Source organism: Furipterus horrens, unplaced genomic scaffold (genome assembly GCF_987537825.1).
Source record: "Furipterus horrens unplaced genomic scaffold, mFurHor1.1.pri manual_scaffold_13, whole genome shotgun sequence".
Lineage (NCBI taxonomy): Eukaryota > Metazoa > Chordata > Mammalia > Chiroptera > Furipteridae > Furipterus > Furipterus horrens.
The window spans coordinates 33,174,209-33,196,537 of record NW_028327183.1 but is presented as its reverse complement, the minus strand read 5'-3'; the positions used below and the strand labels follow the sequence as shown (position 1 = coordinate 33,196,537).

The 22,329-nt window shown below is 41.0% G+C and overlaps 2 protein-coding genes and 1 long non-coding RNA gene across 6 annotated transcripts in view; 2 read left to right on the top strand and 1 right to left on the bottom strand.

Annotated features, from left to right (window-relative positions):
• ANKRD27 (ankyrin repeat domain 27) overlaps window positions 1-6,640 on the top strand; it is a 52,919-nt gene extending 46,279 nt beyond the window's left edge. For 3 of the 4 annotated variants that reach the window (XM_090261095.1, XM_090261097.1, XM_090261094.1), the window contains exons 23-27: window positions 849-1,046; window positions 1,917-2,036; window positions 4,454-4,615; window positions 5,667-5,778; window positions 6,538-6,640. In XM_090261095.1, coding sequence (XP_090117221.1) covers window positions 849-1,046; window positions 1,917-2,036; window positions 4,454-4,615; window positions 5,667-5,778; window positions 6,538-6,620 — 675 coding nt within the window. In that variant the 3' untranslated portion in view covers window positions 6,621-6,640. The remainder of the gene's footprint in view (window positions 1-848; window positions 1,047-1,916; window positions 2,037-4,453; window positions 4,616-5,666; window positions 5,779-6,537) is intronic. The other variant, XM_090261098.1, reaches the window with a different exon arrangement.
• Window positions 6,641-6,689: 49 nt separating this feature from the next.
• Window positions 6,690-9,434, top strand: LOC149994430 (uncharacterized). The gene is made up of 2 exons (XR_016507858.1): window positions 6,690-6,864; window positions 7,957-9,434. It is a non-coding gene; the product is annotated as an uncharacterized LOC149994430 (long non-coding RNA).
• A 4,489-nt stretch (window positions 9,435-13,923) lies between these two features.
• PDCD5 (programmed cell death 5) lies at window positions 13,924-21,418 on the bottom strand. The gene is made up of 6 exons (XM_090260077.1): window positions 21,238-21,418; window positions 20,292-20,329; window positions 18,183-18,244; window positions 16,043-16,134; window positions 14,546-14,617; window positions 13,924-14,130 (listed from the first exon to the last, which is right to left on the bottom strand). Exons 1-6 carry the CDS (start codon window positions 21,301-21,303, stop codon window positions 14,083-14,085), a joined length of 378 nt encoding a protein of 125 aa, XP_090116203.1. The 5' UTR covers window positions 21,304-21,418; the 3' UTR covers window positions 13,924-14,082.
• Between the last annotated feature and the right edge of the window lie 911 nt (window positions 21,419-22,329).

Sequence of the window (22,329 nt, the reverse complement as noted above, 5' to 3'; positions counted from 1 at the left end):
GCTATGGGTACATGAATAAATTCAGGGATACCCTGGCCAGTCGTCATCCATAATCTCTACCTGGCCCATAGTCTGGCACCTCTGCTCCCAGCCACGTTTCTCCCATGGAAAGCGGGAAGGTTCATTTTCTTAATTGTCTCTTTTAGAGAGCAAAGATTTACAATATTTTAGCCTACTTTATCAAGATTTTCTTTTATGTTTTCGCTTTGTGTCTTAGTCTAAGAAATCTTTGCTTATCTCAATGTTGCAAAGATTTTTTTTTCTGTGTTCTCTTCAAGGTTTTTTTAAAGATTTTATTTATTTTTAGAGAGAGGGGAAGTGAGAAAGGGGAGAGGTACATCGATCCATTGCCTCTCGCACACCCCCAACTGGAGACCTGGCCTGCAACTCAGGCATGCACCCTGACCAGGAATCAAACTGGCCAGGGCTCAATCCATTGAGACACACCAGCCAGGGCCTCTTTAGGTCTTATAGCTGTAGCTTTTACATTAGGTCTGTGATACATTTTAATTTTTGCTCTGGTGTGAGGTAAGTGTTGATAGGCAGTTTTTCCATGTATGGATACTCAGTTGTTCCAGTATCATTGTTGAACAGACTTGCTCTTCCCTGTTGAATTGCCTTGGCATAATACGGTATTATTTTAGGGGTTGCTTTCTTGAAAATGAAAGTTAATCCTTTGACTTCCATACCTTTCTAAAGTCATTGGAATTCACCTGTGGGCAGCCTGGTTCTGGATCTCCCTGAGCTCAGATTTTGTGAGGGGCTGTAGGGGGCACATGGCTTCAGTCCCTTCAGCCTGGTTTCTTAAATACTAATGACATTTCCGTTTCCACCTTCTGCCTTACTAGAAGCTGGCAAAGATTCCTGCCAGTGGGCTCGGTGTGAATGTGACCAACCAGGATGGCTCCTCCCCACTGCACATTGCTGCCCTGAATGGTCGGGCGGACCTCATGCCCCTCCTTTTGAAGCACGGTGCCAGTGTGGGTGCCAGGAACACAAACCAAGCCGTCCCACTCCACCTAGCCTGCCAGCAAGGCCACTTTCAGGTACGGGCTCTCCCGAGCAGTGTTAGGGTGCCTGCTTTCAGTTAGAACCTCACTTGGGAATGCTGCAGAGGGGCAAGGGTGTGACAGCTGGCCCAGAGCATTGGCCCCTTTCCTTCCTCCCAGCCCCGAGGTTCAGAGGTGCACATGGATGGACCACTCAGCCACAGAGCACAGAATTTTGATGCTTCTGGGGGTGGAGCTAACCCCCCTCCCACTGCCCAGAGGCTGTCATTCTGATTTTGACCCCAGAGGGGCTCTTCCTGGTGCTTGAGTGTTGCTCACTGAGGGTCTGGCTACATGTTAGCTCGTTGGCGCTTCTGCAGCCTGTGGCCTGTGCCAGACAGGTCAGCACTGCAGAGCTCAGCCTGGAGGAGGGCCAGGAGGGAGCCGTGGAGTGACTGCCTTTTGTAAAGTCCCATTTTCCATTTTGAAAGTTACCTGTATATTTTCATTTCTCCTTATTCTAATGTAAGTAAGCTAATGTAATGTAATGTATGTAAGTCAGGAACCACATTTTAGGTCTTCCATCTCTCTCCTGATACCTCACATAGTGCTTCAAGAGTCAATTTCTTCATCTGTAAAACAGGAGTAGTAATTCCAGCTCTCCATGCAGTAGATAGCATGATTAAATTTTTTTAAAAAAGTGTCTGGCACACAGGCAACCCTCAGCAAATGTTAACTGCCCCAAGCCCCCCCAAGCCCGCCCCCCACCCCACAGGCCCTTTCAGCTGGTCCGCTTTCTCCTGAGGTCAGACTTATGTCTACAGAGCCTTCTAGGTAAACTTAGAGAAGAGGCCAAAGAATACCAAGTTAGAGAATTTCTTCCTGCCAGTTTTAATTAAGGTTGAAAATTGTCCTTCTCTGGGTTAGGTGGTGAAGTATCTGTTAGATTCCAATGCAAAACCTGATGAAAAGGATGTAAGTGGCAACACACCCCTCCTGTATGCCTGTTCCCGTGGCCACCATGAGGTCGCAGCACTGTTGCTACAGGTAAGGGCCCCCACAGCCCAGGAGCTGCTGACCCTGGTCAGGGACGGGCATCTCGTCACTTGGCCAGCTGCCCCTTTCCATTAGCTGCCCCTGGGGAGAGGAGCTTTGCACATGGTTTCCATACGGTGGTTCCCTGATGGGAAGTGGGTCTCAGTGACTGCGCTGCATCAGGGGTGCAGAGTGAAGGACACAGACACTGCTTTTGCTGAAGGTTTGGATCTTGCCTTATTTACCTTCAGGGTAGATTGAATTGTGTGAAGGTAAGTTGAACTGTTACCTTTAGTGTGACTGAATGTCCTTTGTCCCTTTTTTTCATCTCTTGATAAAGGTTATATGTGTTGATTGTAGAACAAAGGATTTAGAGGAGGGGAAAACCCATCTTGCCTATCATAAAACCCTGTTACTCAAAGGCAACTCATGTTGGTGTACTATAAGAAATGTGTATAATTTAGATCAGTATTGTTTTTTGTTTTGCTTATTTTCACTTAAGGTATAGATTTTTTTAACACCTCTATTTTATGCAAGAAATTTAATTTCCACTTTTTTACTTTTTAGGATTTTAAAACTGTTATTCTATTACAGTTGCCCCAATTCTTCCCCCTTTGCCCTCCTCTGCCCAGTCCTACAATCAATCCCCACACTTGTCCATGTCTATGGGTCAGTCATACTTGTTCTTTAATTAGTCCCTTCCCCTTCCTTCCCCTTATCTCTCCCACCTCTCCTCTGGCCACTGTCAGCCTGTTCCATGTTTCCATGTCTCTGGTTCTGTTTTGCTCATTATATTCCTCTTATAAGTGAGATCATATCATATTTGTTTTTAATCGATTGGCTTATTTCACTTAGCATACTGTTCTCCAGTTCCATCCATGCTGTCCCAGAAGACAGGAGTTCCTTCTTTCTTTCTGATGCATAGTATTCCATTGTGTAAATGTACCACAGTTCTTTTATCCACTCATTTACTGATGGACACTTAGGCTGTTTCCAGCACTTGGCTATTGTAAATAGCACTGCTATGAACATAGGGGTGCATAGGTTCTTCTGAATTGGTGTTTCAGGATTCTTAGGGTATATTTCCAGCAGTGGAATTACTGAGTCAAAAGGCAGTTCCATTTTTAGTTTTTTGAGGAAATTCCACACTGTTTTCCACAGTGGCTGCACCAGTCTGCATTCCCACCAACAGTGCACTAGGGTTCCCCTTTCTCCACATCCTCACCAGCACTTGTTGTTTGTTGATGTGTTAATGGTGGCCATTCTGACAGGTGTGAGGTGGTATCTCATTGTGGTTTTAATTTGCATGTTTCTGATGGCTAGTGATGTTGAGCATCTTTTCATATGTCTATGGGCCCTCTGTATGTCTTTCTTGGAGAAGTGTCTATTCAGGTCCTTTCTGATAAATAGAGCAATTTTTAATTGGATTGTTTGTCTTATCTTACTGGTGTTGAGACATAGGAGTTCTTTATATATTTTGGAGATCAAATCCTTGTCCTAGGTATCATTACCAAATATAGTCTCCCATATAGTCAGTCAGTTCTCTTTTCATTTTGAAGATGGTTTTTTTAGCTATGCAGAAGCTTTTTAATTTGATGTAGTCCCATTTGTTTATTTTTTCCTTTATTTCTCTTGCCCTAGATGTATCAGCAAAAGTATTGCTACATGGGATATCTGAAATTTTACTGCCTATGTTTTCCTCTAGGACTTTTATGATATTTAAGTCTTTTATCCATTTTGAGTTTTATTCTGGTGTATGGTGTAAGTTGTTGGTCTAGTTTCATTTTTTGCATGTACCAATCCAGTTCTCCCAACACCATTTATTGAAGAGGCTATTTTTACTCCATTCTATGCTCCTGCCCTTTGTCAAATATTAATTGATCATAAAGATGTGGGTTTATTTCTGGGATCTGTATTCTGTTCCATTGATCTGTGTCTGTTCTTATGCCAGTACCAGGCTGTTTTGATTACAGTGGCTTTGTAGTATAGTTTTATATCAAGTATTGTGATACTTCCAAATTTATTCTTCTTTATCAAGATTGCTGAGGTTATTCAGGGTCTTTTTTTGATTCCATATATATTTTTGGAGTATTTTTCTAGATCAGTGAAATAGTGCATTGAATCTATAGATTGCTTTGGGTAGTATGGACATTAAAAACCTATTTTTAATTGTTGCATAACCAATGATGTACCATATAGTGTTTGTTTAACTGTTCCTAATCTATACATTTAGGTTACTTCTATTTTTTTCTGCCATAATGATAAATCTCTGTACATAAACCTTTTTCTCAATATTATTCTAACCCCAACATTATAAGAAAAATTTCAGACATACAGAAAAGTTGAAAGAATTTTATAGTGAACCCTCATCTAGATTCTGCATTAACAGCCCTTAGCATTCCTTGTGATTGTACTGCTTCTCCCTCTAGCATGGGGCCTCCATCAATGCCTCTAACAACAAGGGCAACACAGCACTGCACGAGGCTGTGATAGAGAAGCATGTCTTCGTTGTGGAGCTGCTACTGCTTCATGGAGCATCAGTTCAGCTCTTGAACAAGAGACAGTGCACAGCTATAGACTGTGCTGAGCAGGTGAGTGGGAGGACATCCCAAGCTCCCTCACATCTCACTTCATTCGGATAATCCTTGTGTTGAAACCAGATCTGAATTTGCAGTAGCAAGACCGTTGAATTGCTGTGCCTGAAGTCTGCCAGTGTGGTTGAATACCTGGTCCTTGGTCACCTGGTCAAAAGTGGGCTGCTTGGGAGCCAGGAGTCAGTCCTTCAAAGCAGTATTCAAAAGCCTGAGGAGAGAGGCTTCCCCCACCAGCCGCAGGTCTGGGGTTTTAGTCTGGCCCCCTAATGAACAGTCAGGTCCTCACAGTGAAGGAGCAAGTTGAGACAGCATTCTGGTTGCACCCTCCCTGCACTGGGAACACACCTGTGGTCCAAGCAGCATGATGGAAAAAGTGTGTTCAGCGGTGGCTCTAAACTCCTTGAGTTCTGCATGGAGAAGTGTGATGACCAGTGTACACTCTCCTGTGCACGTTTGCCATGGAAAGATGGTGAGGGGAGAGTCTTTTTCTCCTGGGGAGAAGGTAGCTCTTTACTTTCCTGTTTTCATGTTGAATCTTTACCTAGTTTTCTACTCAGGGTAGACAGCTAGTAAGGTGCCAAATGATACTACTGACATGTTAAAGTTATCATAAACCAACCTATTCATGGGCTAATTATATTAACTTTTAAGTTTCAGACATTTCTTAACAGTATTCAAATATTTTAAACTTTCAATTTAGCACTTTCTCAAAAAATGATACTAGTGAATGTTTTTATTGATTGCTTACTATACGTTGAGTCCTCAACAACCTCATGACAATTCTAAAATTATAGATCCTGTTTGTCAACCTAGTAGCACAGAGCAGTGAAATACCTGGCCCTGAGCACCAAGCGGGGGGCAGAGCTAGGCTCCAAATGCAGGGTTGCTCTTGACCACTCGGCTTTGCAACGTCCAAATTTTATCTGTAGTTGCTTCTTAGCTCTTCTGTCCAGCTACACTAATACGGACATTTAGATAAAAAATATGCAATTATCTGCTGAGAAAGAATAAAAAATATTACTGCTAACTCTTCCCTTTCAAATTGTAGAATTCAAAAATAATGGAATTACTTCAGGTAGTACCAAGCTGTGTGGCCACGTTAGATGATGTTGGTGAAACAGACCACAAGGAGTACGTTACAGTTAAGATCAGGAAAAAATGTAAGAAGTTATATTCTTTCTGTAATTCTCAACTTGGGTTTATTTGAAAGTTCATGGGTTGTTGCTGGTTTTCATTTAATTGTGAATGTAAAATGTAATTATAATGATGACTGTTGGTGGGATGAGGCACCAAAAAAATGTATGTTATATCCTAATTTATCAGGTATTTTGATACTGGTTTTCTGATTGGTTGTGATGACATCCCTCAGCATTACCTTGAAGGTCAGGCCTCCACTTACCAACTGGAGGGGAGGCACAACCTCTGGTAGTTCTTTCCTGCCTCATGTTCCAAAGCCAGCCCTTTCCCTAAGCATTTCCTGAACATCAGGATAAATGCTAACCTTTAAATAATTTTTTTCGTTAATGGTAATTAGAACAGCATTTGCCAAACAGGTAGGGCTCAGTATTTCCTTCATTTATTTTGTTTAAGTTGTTATAGTTTAGATGTGGGTTATTTTGTTTTGTTTTTTAAATTACAATGTGAGTCTGCCATGCAATAATGTGAGTAAACCCATGCACATATCTGGATAATCCCGAGGCTATCTCACTATTATTGGCTAGTGAGTATCAGTGTATTAAGGATTTTTCTTTGTTCCATGGGGATTCACACAGTAACAGATAAATATGTTTCTTTAAACAAATGTAGTACTTTATTTTCAAAATTTTGTTGAAGAAATTTGAAAGGTTTTGTCTATACCATAATATTAAAACAATTCAAAGTATTTTGTAAGTTTTCAGATGTTTATCTTTTCTCTACAGGGAACTCAAAACTGTATAATTTACAAGATGAACCTTTCACAAGACAGTTTTACTTTGTCCACCCACTTGGTCATTTTAAGTGAGTATAAAATTTGAATTGATTCCTATGCTTTTGACCCTAACTTTACTGAAAACAGAAGCAGCGTGCGTATATGCAGTTGACAAATCTGCTCATCAAGTGCTGCCGCCTTGTGGCCAACCACAAAACTTGCACCACTATCTCAAACATTAAATTAGTTTGTTTTGGGTTTCAGGGGAAGGACTTCAAGGGAGATTATAGCAAGAGATAAAAGTGTCCCTAATTTTACTGAAGATTCTTTGCATGAGGTGAGTTGTTAAACACTGGATTATGATCATATTTTTTAAAGCTTGACTTTCTCAAAACTAACCCATGGAAAACACATTTCTCATTTTTTATTCCCTTCACTGTAAGAGTTAATAACAATTAAAACAAGCTCTCAGTGGGATGGTCAAGAGCATAGACTTCATTTATCATTATATTTAACTATATTTCCGAGCTGAGAAAGGAAAGTGAGGGAAAAGTGGAAAATAGTTACACGCATGGAAAGACACTGCAGTTCGTGGTGTGTATACTTGGTGAAATATCTCAAATTTCACTAAGCAAATTAGCTAATTTGTTAACCAGTAATGTGAGGAAGAAAACAAGTTTGTATATAAATGGGTAAAAAACTTCTCTAAATATGGTGTCATGTTGCTCAGGTAGACAATTCTGTATGTGGCCATCTTCCTACAGCACTATTTAATCAGTCAGTCATAAAAAGAAGCCTGTTTTACATTCTGTGGTGCTGATAGGTGACTTTTCTCAAAAACATGACTTTTCTCTTTGCTACTTGCCAATATAATAATACATGACTATTGATGAAAATTTGAATTTATAGCATGTGTGGCATAGGCTTATTAGAACAGGCTACAAATGTTCTCAATTCTTGTTTTAGAGAATTAAAGTGATTTTTGTTAACATGACTCATTTTGAGTTCATATTTAATCTTCCATGGCTTTGCTAATAGACCTGCTGCTGAGGGGGAAACTGGCAGACTTGGAAACCTGTGTGGGTTCAGTCAGTGCTAGTGCTTCCCTAGCTAGCCATGGGACTTTAGACACATTGCTTAACTTCGCTGGTCCTGTTTCTCAGCTGTAGAACAGGGATAACAATGGTCCACACTTGTTGGGATTGTAAAGATTAAATGTGAAAACACATGAAGCACTTACGCTGTGTCTTACACATGGAGTGTGTACATTTCAGACACACCACAGGGATGCTAGAGTTGACATTATGTCTGAAAAGCACTGAGCACATTGAATGGCACATACAAGCACTCAAGGGGAGCTGTTACTGTCGTGGAGGCTGTTTAAAGTATAGTGCACACATGAACGGTTTGAATTGTACCTTCTCTTTAGCCAGGGAGGCAAAAAGTCACAGAGCAACAGAACCTGTCAGACCAGAACAGATCTCAGGCTGCTGACAAAGGAGATGGTGATCAGCCCGAGAGACGTGGACTGAAACCAACTGCTCCTGGAAACAGGCGAATGCTCCGCAGACACACTGTCAACGATGCAATTGTGCCGAAGACCCTGGGGACAGCCAGCAACCTAACTGTTCCCTAAGAGGCTAGTGTTTCCCAGTCTTAACAGGAATAAGGAATTAATTTTGCTGCCAAGAAGTGAGTCCTTAACAAGATGCCAAGCATGAATACAACTTAGAACTAAATGTACTTTCTGTTTGGCTTGAAAGAAAGCAGGAAGTTCCTTAAAGTTTTCCTGTGACTGAAAGAATACAACAAAGAAAATGATCACCATCTCTTTCCTCTTCGGAGCTAATGAATACACCTGAAAAGGAATGGACAATTCCAGTGGTGTCTAGATCCTTAAGACCAAGGTGTATGATTCTTCTCAAATTATTTTTTAAACTGCTTTGGAGAGAGAAACATCAATTAGTTGTTCCACTCATTGGTTGATTCTTGTTATGTGCCCTGACTGGAGATCAAACCCACAACCTTGGCATATTGGGATGCTCTAACCAACTGAGCTACCCAGCCAGGGCTGTTTCTTCTTGAGTATTAGAGTTCCTTGGTTACAGTGAGAGGCTTCATCACCGCATTCTGACCTCCTCCTACTGAAAGGTGCTAAACCTCTGTGACATATATAAATTAGCCACAAACTAAAAGAATTCCTCCATCTGGGATGAACTGAAGAGAGGCAGTTTAGGTTTTACGGTACTGTGGAGGCCAGGCAGAAATGTCACATTTGAATGAAGAAAATAGGGCCTGGAAAACGTTCCTCTGCAAAGCAACATGCCTAAATGCCATTTTGATGTTCATTTTAGTGAAAAGGACAGACATGACCTGTTCTACGCTATGTATGTGGGAAAAGGTGGGTATAATCTTTATAACAACAGAGTACAGATATTGATCACTGCACATGTGCACCTGTAGTAATGTCTTTAGAAACATCCCTTTCCATTAAGAACCTTTCCTTAAATGTCACATCTGAGGATGGTGGTAACAGAAAGTATATTTGGCACATCTTTTAAGTCTTTTGATTCAGATTCAAAACTTACAGCACAAACCAGGTCAAAGTAACTTTCAGTTAGAATTTAATGCCATTTATTCCTTTTTATGAACTTCTATAAATTATACTCTTTATTTTTTTATGTTAATTGGTATAGATCCACAAACATGAGTTTGTCCTGAGTACATTTTCAAATAACTTTTTAATACGGAAATGGTTTTGTGCATGTTCATAAGAATACTTGTGTGTGTACAGAAGGGAGGGGCTGATTATTTTTCTACAAAGTAATTTATGATTTCTAATTTTCTAATGTGCCTTGGGTATGTGCCAAATGATGGAAAAGAAACAGTAAACTTTATGATTCTTGAGTATGTTGTGGTGTACTTTTTTAGTTTATGTTTTGCTATGGAGATAAATGTTTCTAAGCCTCTCTGCTATAAGGATGTGCTTTGTGTGTGGAAAATCTCTCCCCATTGGATGGATAAACATTTTACTTTTCAGTTATAGGTCTGTGACTGAAAAGTAAACTGGATCATTCAAAGCAGATCATTACCCATCTGCCCTGGTAGGGCTGACAATAATATATTAGACACAGTACCTAGGGCCCACAAAAATGATTTCTTTTAAACTCAGAACAGAAATGAATATATCACAGCTTCTTAGTCCACCCACTCAGGAAATGAGCACTGTTGTTTTGCCAATTTAATTCATTTTTCATGCTTTTCTCCACTTCTGAACAAAACAACTCATTGACTTAAGTTGCTATGGTTCTTCACCATCCTAATTAAGAAACTATAGCCTCTAGTTTACCCACACAGGCATTTCCAGTATGCAGCGATACCACCACATTTTTGGATGGTCCAATATAATTTTAACAATTGCTCTGGCAGGCAGAATAGTCAAGTGAGAAAATAAGTTCAGAGAAATAAGGGGGCTAATTTGCTTGCACTATCAAGAGCTGGGGAGAAAGCACAATTGGCAATAATTGGCAGTATCATCAGAATTGGCAGTTTCAAGCTTGCTGTATCCTTCACCTGGAGATAGAAATAGCCTGAATGGAACTGTCAATCTTAGGGGAGGAGTTCCCTCTTGAGCTATTCTGGTAATCAGCAAGGTGAGCCATCTGAAGTGATTTCCTGATTTTATTTAAAAACACTTGTTTTTTCCTCCTGTCGCTTTTGCACTTAAAACTAAACTTGATTTGGCAACTTAGAAGTTGCTAATGCCCAAATTTCAATTTTGAATGTTTTGAATTCAAAGTATTGTCAGTTTAGAATAACCACTGCCCACTCCCTAGACCAAAATGTATTCCACCCATCTTCAAGAACTTCTATCCCTGTATACAAAACCACTCTCCATTCTAAAGTGTCTTTGAAGTAGTTTGACAATATTTATAAACACATTCACATTGACAATTGACAGTGGTTAACAATAATTCCTGAGAATTGTCTAGTTTCCCTCCAGTATTTTTATATAAATGAGACTTAAAGCAAAATTTACCTGTAATTGGATTTTTAAAAATCCTTGATCAAAATTTACTTTTGACTGTTAAATACTGTTCCTTCTAAAAATGTTGATGTTCTTAATGGTCCTACTCACTTATTTGCTCATTCAGAAATGCTAGTCACTACTCTGGCTGGTGAGGCTCAGTGGAATGAGAACCGGCCTGTAAACTGAAAGGTCGCTGGTTCAATTCCCAGTTAGGGCACATGCCTGGGTTGTGGGCCAGGTCCCCAGTTGGGGACATGCCAGAAGCAACCTCACATTAGTGTTTCTCTCCTTCTCTTCCTCCTTCCTTTCCCTCTAAAAAGGTAAATAAAATCTTTTTAAAAATTAAAAAAAAAGAATGCTAGTCACTTAATTCCAACAGTGACTTTGTTTGTTGACTACAGTTAGAAATTTCAAGACTCTGAGTAAATTCTCAAACGTACAACAGTTTAAACCTGGCAGTACACTAGCTAAGCAGAGACTGGAACTTTGAGCCACATCTCCCATCACTTTTCTGCGACTAATTCTATTCATCACGTTAAACGTTAACTTCCTCTTGGTCTGGGTTTCACAGAACTAAGACATCTAAAAGATTATATCAAACAGCTCACTTGAGAGTTAAATTCATAACTTAAATTTATGAGCAAAGGGGAGTGAAGCACAGTGTAAGACATGACATTTGCTTTAAGCTAGCTGAAACTTTATTGAAGAACCCAGAACATTTATACCAAAATGTTTAACTGTTATTACTGTCTGAACAAGATTTTAATCATTAGAAGTTATTTATCTTACTTAAAACATGTTTATTATTGTTTAAGTATTATTACCAGTATGTCCTAGTTATTCTGGGAATTCTTTTTCTTTTTTTTAAGATTTTCTTTTTCAATTTATTTATTTTTAGAAATAGGGGAAGGGAGGAAGAGAGGAAGAGAAACATCAATGTGTGGTTGCCTCCCACGTGCCCCAGACTGGGGACCTGGCCTGCAACCCAGGCATGTGCCCCAACCAGGAATCAAGCCAGCAACCCTTTGGTTTGCAGGTTGGTACTCAATCCATTGAGCTGCACCAGCCAGGGCTATTCTGGGAATTCTTTTCAATGGAAGTATCATTCTAGTTATAGAGGTTTTTAGATAGAAGTAATATTTGTTAGATAACAATATATCTCAATGCCTTTGAAAAGCAGATTATAAAATGAAGCTAAAGATAAGAATGTTCTTACATTAAATGTAAGTAATATTTGCAGGAAGGAAAATAGCTTACTTGCTTTCAGAATCTGTCCTGGAAATATTAGATATTAAAGTTGATTCAGACCTCTGGCCAAAATGGAGGCATAGGCAGAAACACTTTACCTCCTTCCACAACCATATCTACCTCAAAACAAAAAACAACCAGAACTACCAGAAAATTGAACTGCATAGAAGTCTAACAAATAAATATATAAAGAAGCAATACTCATCCAGATGGGTGGGAGGGGCAGAGTTGGGGTAGAGAGGATGCAGTGTGGCAGCAGTGTCCAGCTGTCAGAAAGAGGAGTCACACATTATAAAAGCCCAGAGGGACACCTGAGAGCAATCCTACTCTCAGGCCAGACCATGAAGCTCATGGTTCCAGTGCTGGGAAAATAAAGCCTCATTGGTTCTGGCTGTGAAAACCAGTGGGGGTTGGGGCGGAAAAAGAAATGGCCCATCTCTCATGAGAGTCTGTTTACAGGCCCTCATGGTCCTGGAACGTCCGCAAACCCACCTACTCTGGAAACCAGCTAGAAGGGTGCTAAGTCGCATACGGGAAGCGGGTGAAGTGACTGGAAAAAGGGCCTGTGCTGAGCAAGCGGCATTTTTCCCTCTGACCCTTCCCCTACATACAGCGCCACAACATAATGAAACGGGTCACCCCGTACTGAGGAATACCTAAGGCTCTGCCCCTTACAACATGCCAGGTGTGACAGCTATACCTAAGACAAAGGCAAACACAGGAGACTGTGAAGTTAAGGAGACAGAGAAGTATGGCCCAAAAGAGGGAGCAGATCAAGCTTCCAGTGGGAGAACTAAGTGAGGAGAAAATAACCAACCTAACAGGTGCAGAGTTCTAAACACTTGTGATAATGATGGTCACAGAGATAACAGACATGATTGAGTACAGCAAACGCATAAGAGAAGAAGTGAAGACTATGCTAACTGAAATCAAGAAAAATCCACACAAAACCAATGGTAAAGAGAAGGAAGCTGGGGTTCAAATCAACAATTTGAAACATAGTCAACCAGTACAGAATGAAAAAACAAGAACTGAAAAAAGGAGAGGCTTAGGAACCTCTGGAACAATTTTAAACGTACCAACATCTGAATCGTATGGGTGCCAGAAGAAGAGGAAGAGCAAGAAATTGAAAACTTATGTGAAAAAATAATGAAGGAAAACTTCCCTAATTTGACAAAGGAAGCAGACATATATATAAGGCCAGGAAGCACAGAGTTCGAAACAAGCTAGACTCAAAGAGGACCACACCAAGACACATCATAATTAAAAGCAGCAAGAGAAAAGAAAAGAGTTACCTACAAAGGAGTTCCCATAAGAATGTCAGCTTATCTCTCAAAAGAAACTTTACAGGCCAGAAGGGACTGGCAAGAAGTATTCAAAGTGATGAAAAGCAAGGACCTACAGGCTAGATTACTCTATCCAGCAAAGCTATCATTTAGAATGGAAAGGCAGATAAGTTGCTTCCCAGACAAGGTAAAGCTAAAGGAGTTCATCATCACCAAGCTCTTATTATATGAAATGTTAAAGGGACACATTAAGAAAAAGGTCAAAACTATGAACAGTAAAATGACAACAAAATCATGTAACAATAAATGAATCTAAGAAAACAAAAACTAAGCAAACAATTAGAATAGGAACAGAACCACAGATATGGAGGGTTGTCAGTGGGAAGCAGGAAGGGGGAGAATGGGGGGAAAGTGCAGGGATCAAGAAGTATAACTGGTAGGTACAAAATAAATAGGGGGAAGTTGAGAATATAGGAAAGGGTGAATGAAGTCAAAGAACTTATATGCATGACCCATGGACATGAACTAAGGGATGGGGGATTGCTGGAGGGAAGGAAGGTACCAGGCAGAGGTGGGAAAGGGGAAAAAAATTGGGACTACTGTAATAGCATAACCAATAAATATATTTTAAAAAAAAAAGGTTGGTTCAGCTTACTCCATGGGTTTTAACTATTTTCTTCTTACCAAAGACTACTCAAGCAACTTCTATTTCTGCTATAGCCATTTTCCTACCTAAGGGTGCATTCGTGCTGCTACATGTTTAAGAAGTTTTTGGTAGGAAAGGAAAAAAATGTAAAATACAGATCTTGTTTATTGAGCTACAGTACTAAAATAACTTTGCCCAAATTGTTTTATTTTACATAACAAGTTTATTTTTCTAAAGGTATATAAACAATTAACAAAGTAAACATTCAATTGGATCTTAACTTCTGCCAAGCATCATCTGTCCTGCAATTGTTCCATGAAGTCCCAGTGCCTAAGGATCCTAAATTCAATAATCATCATCTTCATCAGAGTCCATTACTTTCCTTCTGTTAAACTGGGGGTAGGAGAGATTAAACAAGTGTTTAATAAAGCATAACTCCTATTTTCTCAGAAGAAATATTTCTATGTACTACAACAAGTCATTTTTATCTGTCTTTAAGACAACTTAGTGGCTGGAGTCTGACTCCAAGACCCCAGCCCGCCATGTCAAATACTCAACAAACCATCTTCTTCAAAAAATAAGAAAAATAAAACAACTTAAGTGTTTTAGATCCAAGGGGAGAGGGAACGATGACACAGAGCCTTACAAATTAGACCCCTCAACATATGCAGCCTTGCTACCCAAACTCCCATGTGTTACACGATGGGAATGTCTATGGGCTGGAACATATTTTGATGCAGATTACATTGAACACAACATTTAAAATACCAATCTTTCTCTTTTACCATATGCATTTGGGGAGACTTACTTTTACTGTGGTTTTCTTTTCTGTTTGTTGGCTTACTTTTTCAAGGATTTCTATTAAACCTTGTTCTGTTACCTAGGATAACCAGAAAGAAAAACAGTTAAGCAAAGAATTTATCTCAGCAGATTGAGAAAAAGAGGAGGGGCAGGAAAAGAGGTTGAAACTACCAGTTATAACTGCCCTGGCTGGTGTGATTCAGTGGGTTGAGTGCTGATCTGCAAACTGAAGGATTGCTGGTTTGATCCCTGGTCAGAGCACATGCCTGGGCTGCGGGCCAGGCCCCCAATTGCGGGCATGCGAGAGGCAATTGATTGATGTTTCTCTCACACATTGATGTTTCTCTCTCTTTCTCCCTCCCTTCTCCTCTCTCTAAAAAGTAAATAAAATTAAGAAAGAAAGAAACTACCAGTTATACATATTACAGGCATACCTCATTTTATTGCGCTTTGCTTCATTGTGCTTCACAGGTGTTGCATATTTTACAAAGTGAAAACGAGACCCTCCAGCAAAAAAAGATTATGACTTGCTTTATTGCAGTAATCTGGAACCAAACTCAACAATATCTCTGAGGTATACCTGTATTAGTTTAAGTTTCAAGTAGAATTGAGGGGAAAGTATCCAGAAAAATCCAAAGTTAACAGGTATTTAAGAACACCTATACCACCACTAGCAGAAAGGGACAACCACCTACACCCCTCTGCTGTGTCGGTGATAAGATACACCACCTCTGCCCTTGAGACCCTGAGAAGCTTAAATGCAGGAGGTAAGTCACTCAAAATAAATGAACCAGTCACTGAGTCTTCCACATACCACTTTCAGTGTTAGGGGTTCAGGGCAGGACCAACCCCTGCGGGGGTGGGGTGGCAGCAAATGGCTTCCCAGTGCAGGTGGGGCACATCTGCATCTTAAGGGACAGTCTTGCAAGAATATACCCATCATGACATTACAACAACACACATAATAACCAGGAATTTTAGCGCCTCCTCATTTGCAAAACAAGCGTAACATCTACCTACATTGGTAGTGTTTCAATACGTATTATTGAGAAACCTTCCTTTCAGTAAGTCATTGGGTCAAACAGACACCTACAAGGTTCCACAACAATGTCAGGAAAGAAAAGAAGCAAAGGACTTTAGGAAAGGCAATTAGTTATTTTTTAGGATTTATGGTTGATACAACTATTCTCCCTTTTAAAAATTGCTTCCTTGAAATAGTCAAGATTTCTGTACCCAGAAGATGAAATTGACTTTTTAAAAAAAATTTTGGAGAGAGAGGAAAGGAGAGGCAGAAACATCAATTTGTTGTTCCACTTATTTATGCATTCTTTGGTTGATTGGGTCTCTTATGTGCCCTGACTGGGGATCGAACCCCCACCTTGGCATACTGGGACAACACTAACCAACTGAGCTACCCACCCAGGACAAAACTGACCTTCTGAAGACATGTTTTCATAAAGTAGGTAACAACAGGTAAAACTGCCTCAAAGCAGTCCAAGCTTACCTTCCCACTTAGTTGTCCATATCTTGCCATCTGTATAAGGTAATTCTCTACTCCTTTAGTTTTCTCAGGCTTTACAAGTGCTAAGTTACTTACTAAAAAGAAAGAGATATATGAAAAGACATCAAAACTATATGTACTTATAACTTAAAATTAAGCAACATTTCCACAGCACTTCACAGGCCTTATTTATGTCTTGAGACTACCAAGGTAACAATGGCAGAAGGTATTGTTACGCTCATAAAAATGAGGAAACTGCCCTGGCCAGATGGCTCAGTTGGTTGGAGCATCATCCCATACAACAAAAGGTTGCAGGTTCAATTCCTGGTCAGAGCACATACATAAATTGTACGTTTGATCCCCAGTCTCTCCCCCTCCCCCACGTCTCTCTTTAATCAATAAACATATCCTCCTCAGGTGAGGATTAAAAAAAGAAAAAAAAAGAGGAGCCCTGGCTGGTGTGGCTCAGTGGACTGAGCACCAGCCTACAACCAAAGGGTCACCAGTTCGATTCCCAGTCAGAGCACATGCCTGGGTTGCAGAAGAGATACTCAGTTGGGGGCACACAAGAGATAACCACACATTAATGTTTCTCTCCCTTTTTCTCTCTCCCTCCCCCTCTCTCTAAAAATAAATAAAATATTTAAAAAAATAAAATGAGGGAGAAGCCTCTACATTCTTGGTGTTTAAAAAAAAACACAAGGAAACTAAAATTCAGCCATGTCAATCTCAGTCAAGGCCACACAAGTAGTGGCAGAGACAAGACTAAACTTGGGTCCTCAGAGTCTAAGCCCCATGCTTTTAAAATATATATATATATTGGGTTGGCCAAAAAGTCCATTTAGTTTTTTCCCTAAAGGACACATTTTTTTTTTTTCTGTAAAGGGCACATTTTTAATTTTCACCAATAACTTAATCGATTTGGATATTTTGAGTATGTCAGCTATCTCCCGCATGGTACAATGTTTATTATTCTCAATTAATGTCTCAATTTGATTGCTATCAACTTCAACTACTCTACCCGACTATGGAGCATCATCCAGCGAGAAATCTCCAGCACAAAACTTCACAAACTGTTTTTGACACGTTCAGTCACAGCACCTTCTCCATACACTGCACAAATCTTTTTTTTTGTTTCAGTTGCATTTTTACCTTTCTTGAAATAATAAAGCATAATATGCCAAAACTGTTGCACATTTTCTTCCATCTTCCATATTAAAATGGCTACACAAAAATTCACCAATTTTGATAAGGTTTTTTTTTAAAAGATTTTTTAAATTTATTTTTAGAGAGAGGGGAAGGCAGGGAGAAAGAGAGGGAGGGATGCTGCCTCTCACATACCCCCAACTGAGGACCTGGCCCAAAACCCAGACATGTGCCCTGACTAGGAATGGAACTGGTGAACGTTTCGGTTTGCAGGCCAGCACTCAATCCACTGAGCCACACCAGCCAGGGCTTGATAAATTTTTTTCGAATGCACATTGATATGATAGCTGTCACAATACAATCTAACAAGACTGACTGGAATGAAGTTAAAGACAACTAAGCGCTACTAGAGCCATCTTCACACTAAAACGAAGGAACTTTTTGGCCAACCAATTATGAAATAAGCTAGATATAACTACATATTTAATAAGTATTCATCTAAGGCTGCCTCTTCGAAGCTGGGCTTCAAGTTACAATACTAGTTCATTCCAGTTGGCTAATTTAATTGTTTTTCTACACGGTTTTCTTCTTGGTTTTTATTATGAAAAATTAACTAAACAAACACATGGTTTTCTATTTGGTTTTTAATTATGAAAAATTATTAACTAAAACAGAGAATACAACCCCTCCAGCTCCTATCACCGAGGTCAACTACCAGCAACACTTTGTAACTGACTTAACAGTTGCTGCCTGTAAATTTTGCTAATTACTGGGGAGATCATCTCCTTGGTAGAGAAACAAGCTGATACATTTAATAATTTAAGTCCATTTCTTTAGGCTTATAAACTTCACATTTCTTACAAATATCAGCATTTTAAATGTTTTTTAGGTTAAATAAGTATTTAATCTAGAGAGAGCAATAATTTCATGTCTCCCCATTCAACTAAACCAAGTCAATTTTATGGAAATAACTTAAAAGAAAACTGAAGATGCTTACACCGGGCCCGGGCTGACTGATCCAGAACTTGGGCTAAGATACTGTTTCTCATTTCTGCTTCTCTACAACAAAAACAGGTCAAGCAAAATTAGAACTAAGCTGTCAGCATTCCTACTGAACACACAAAAATGTAACTCACTCAATACGTTTCCCAAGGCGGAAGGTTGCTGCATACAGCTTGTGCTATAGTAGGTGCTGTGTGGATGGCAGCGGCTATTACAGTAGAAGAGTCCACTCACAGACTCACAGACGGAGAGCAGGATGACAGCTAGTCGGGGGGAGGTGAGGGGGTGGAGGGATGGAGCAAAAAGGAAAAAGGACTCATGGCCATGGACAACAGTGTGGTGATTGCTGAGGGGAGGTAGGTATGAGAGGACTAAATGGTAATGGAAAAAAAATACAATAAAGATTCAATTTTTTAAAAAAGAGGAGTCCATGCTTACCCTCAAAAGCCAGCTTTATAGGTGTGGGTATAAACCTACCAGGCTGAAAGGTACAAGTTTACATTTCCATAATTTATGGAAGAGTTTTAGTTCAACCACCATTACCAACATTTATAAAGTACCTACTGTGTGAGAGGTACTAGAAATTTGTAGTGAGATTAAAAGACTAAATGATTAATCCATGTAATTATCTCAGAGATGAAGAATCTGAGACCTAGGGAAACTATAAGGGGATACTGTATAGGTAATTGCGGCAAAGCTAGAACCAAATCCCATTGTTTCAAGATTCGGTTTTATTTTTGGGGTGAGAAGGGGGAGTGATATCATAACTCTGCAACTATCTTTGCACCTTCCTACCTATCCAAGTAGGAACTACTTCATATTCATAGGACAGTGGTTTCAAACTTTATTTTAAGTAGCAACAATTCTTTTAAGTGAAGTCCTTTAAGGAACTTAATACTCAACAGAGACAAAAGCAGGAATTCTTTGGCTGAATGAGGGGGAAATGGGGCTGGCTATGCCCTATCCACCCCCATCAGAGGAGCACTAGGGCTCATGGAACACAATTTGAAGTCCACTTCCATGGGGCATTTCCTTATTGCACCTGAGTACTTCAACCCTATCAAACACACCTGTTACTATATTCACTGTATCTAAGATACCATTGATTATAAGATGGACCACAGTGTTGTGTACTTCTAAGAACAAAAAAATAGAGCCTAAATGAGGAAGGAGTCTAATAGGAGACCCCGCACTCAAAGTGGGGCATCAAAGAACAACAACCACAAGGCAAACAGGAAATAAACCTGCCATGCAGAAAGGGACAGCAAGTAAGGATGTGTGCATCAGACCTGGCCCTGAGTGGAGGAAGAAAAAGTCCCTTTGAGGATTTGAACTTCAAGCTTTAGTCATGCAGATTTACCATCTGAATTCACATCACCAGGGAAGGTGGAGGGAGGGGGTGGGAACTGCAAGAATAAAATTTAATTTTAAGATGTCTTAGATTAGAAATGTACCCAAGTGATGGCAGAAGCAAAGTAAATCCTCTCTGGAAGAATCCAGGACAACAGTAACTGATCATGAAACCCACTCCAATTTCAGATATGTTAAAATGTAAAAAAAAGGAACATCTTAGAATCAATGAAATTCACGTAGTTTCACTTTCTTCTAAGCACTATCCCAGGTGTTTCCAACTGTCTTCCCCCCTAAAATAAGCCATGTATGCACAGGAACCTTCTCTGCCTTGCCAAATTCTATAGACCCAGCATAGCGCCTGATCTACAGCAGGTGCTCAATAAATACTCACTGAATGAGTTAAAAGGGAGCATGATGGAGAGAGGGGAAAATGGGGAGTTCGATAAGCATAGTTTCAATTTTGCAAGATGATAAAGTTCTAAAGATCTGTTGCACAATAATGAGAACATAGATAAAATGTTATGCGTTCTTTCATCACAAAAATAAGAAGGTAGCATGATGGGATAACTATTCAATAAACGTGCCAAGTGCAAGGTGTTTTGCCATGTGCTAGGATAAAATAACAGTGAGAATGATATAATAGTTAATATTTATCTGGTGACTGAAGAAAAATTTAAGACTAACACACTATTAAAATAAATAAAGTAAAAAGACATTTGGTGAAACGACCCCTCAGAGCTCCAGCCCATACCTGTGTTTTGCCTCCTGTTGTGCTGCATCGCCAGGATCCTGAAAAAATAATTTTCTCTTAGTCAAGTTATTGATTTAACAGAGGAAAAGAACAAGGTATTTTGTTTCAGATACCTAATAGGGTCCTGCAGTGGTAGAGATCAAATTATTGCCAAATAATTAAAAGCTAGGCCTCCCAAAAGTCAATGGGATGGTTTCCACTTATTAAAATGCTATGATAAGCTTCTCAGGTCACAATCTAATGGAATGTTTTAGAATACAACCATTAGGGAGGGGAGTCCCTGTACAATGAAAACGTATTTTACGAGGCAAGAATAATTTCTGGGGACGCTGATGATTCAAATGGCGCTTCCTTGGAGACTATCACGTTCCACCCCTTACACAGTCTCTCCTTCACTTGACGGTCCAGTCATCACTTGAGTATTCTATCTATGAGACTAGTGTTCAGTGTCTGGCTCCTCCCCGCGGCTGTCATTCAGCCACGCGATGGGATGCTCCCCACTGTACCTCAGTACCTGGCACACAGCAGACCCTCAACAAATGTTGGTCGACTACTGCAGTCAGAGTTCTAGAAAACAATTCCGCTGGAACCAGTAGCCAAAACAGGCTAGCAAGGAGTACCGAGACCCGAGAACCTAAACATTCTGCTTCTGGCCCCGGCGCGAACTGTGGGGTGAGACGAACTCTGCCCGAGAGGGGCCCCGAGCCGGACCCACCCTGGACAGCACGTGGTCGGCTCGCTGCCTGACACCCCACGCGACCCGGACAGGGAGAGAGGCCCAGGACGGCCTCAGGGAAAGCGGCGCGGTTCCCCGCCAGGGGGCCCCGCAACGGCCCCGGCGCACAGAGCCTCCGCCTGGGGCCGCGCCCTCCACCTCGGGCGACGGCGGTCGGGCGAGGGCGGCGCCCCGAAGGAGGATGGGCAGGGCGGGCGGCGGGGCACTCACCCCGTGCTTCGCCTGCAGCTCGGCCAGCCTCTGCTTCCGCAGAGCCTCCAGCTCGTCGTCCGCCATGGTGCGACCGTCCCGGTGGAACAGCCGCAAACCGACTCTGGCCCGCTTGGAGTTATCTCCCGCAACCTCGCGGGGACAGCGCGGCCGTCCCCACTGCGCAGGCGCCCGCAATCCCAGGCATCACCAATCCAGCCCGGAGCCGCGCCGCCGGACGCAGCCAGGGCGCCTGAAGAGACCCGATTCCGCGATCGCAGGGGTCGCGCCTCTGGCGGGGCGGGAGACAGAACCGGAGGCGGGAGCCTTCTCCAGCGCGGCCCCACCTCCCTTCCCCGATTCGAAGCTCTGCACTTGGTATCACCCGGGCTAGGACCCGGCTGCGGATGGGATAAGATAGAAATCTAAAAGCAGGCCGTCATAAGCAAGTAATAATAGGCAAAATTTGTTGGTGGTCTGTTGCTAGGCTGGTGTTATCTCCATTTATAGATGAGTATCCGAGGGCTTAGAAAGGCTAAGTGGAGTGATGGAAATTATCTAAAACTGGATTGTAGTGAGGGCTGCACAACTCTTAAGTTTGCCAAGAAGACATTAAATTGTACACTTAGATTGGGTTAAAGGGGCACCAGCGCTCCAGTCATTAAGAAGCCAAGTTAAGGCAAACTTGGAGAGTGAGACTTGGGCACAGACGGCCCTTTCCTCCCAGATTTGAAGCCAACTTCTGGACACCCCTTTCCAGAGGGCCTGTCAGATGCTGTTGAGGTGGGCAACTGTGGTTGCATGAAGCCCCTGGCGGGGGTGGTGTGGAGAGGGAGCAGCTTTGGAGTGGGGCATTGGTCTATGTGAAGTAACCTGTTATTAAGTTATACACCTGCTGTTTTTTCAATTTTTGACAATAAGTATAGTACAAAATTTTCCATTTTGACTATTTTTAATGTGCAGTTCAGTAGTGCCATTACGTAAATTCACATACACTCTTTTCATCTAGTAAAACTGAAACTCTATACCCATTAAACAACAACTCCCCAATCCCCTTCCCCTCTCTCCCCAAACCTTAGTAACCCCCATTCTATTTTCTGTCCCTTATGATTT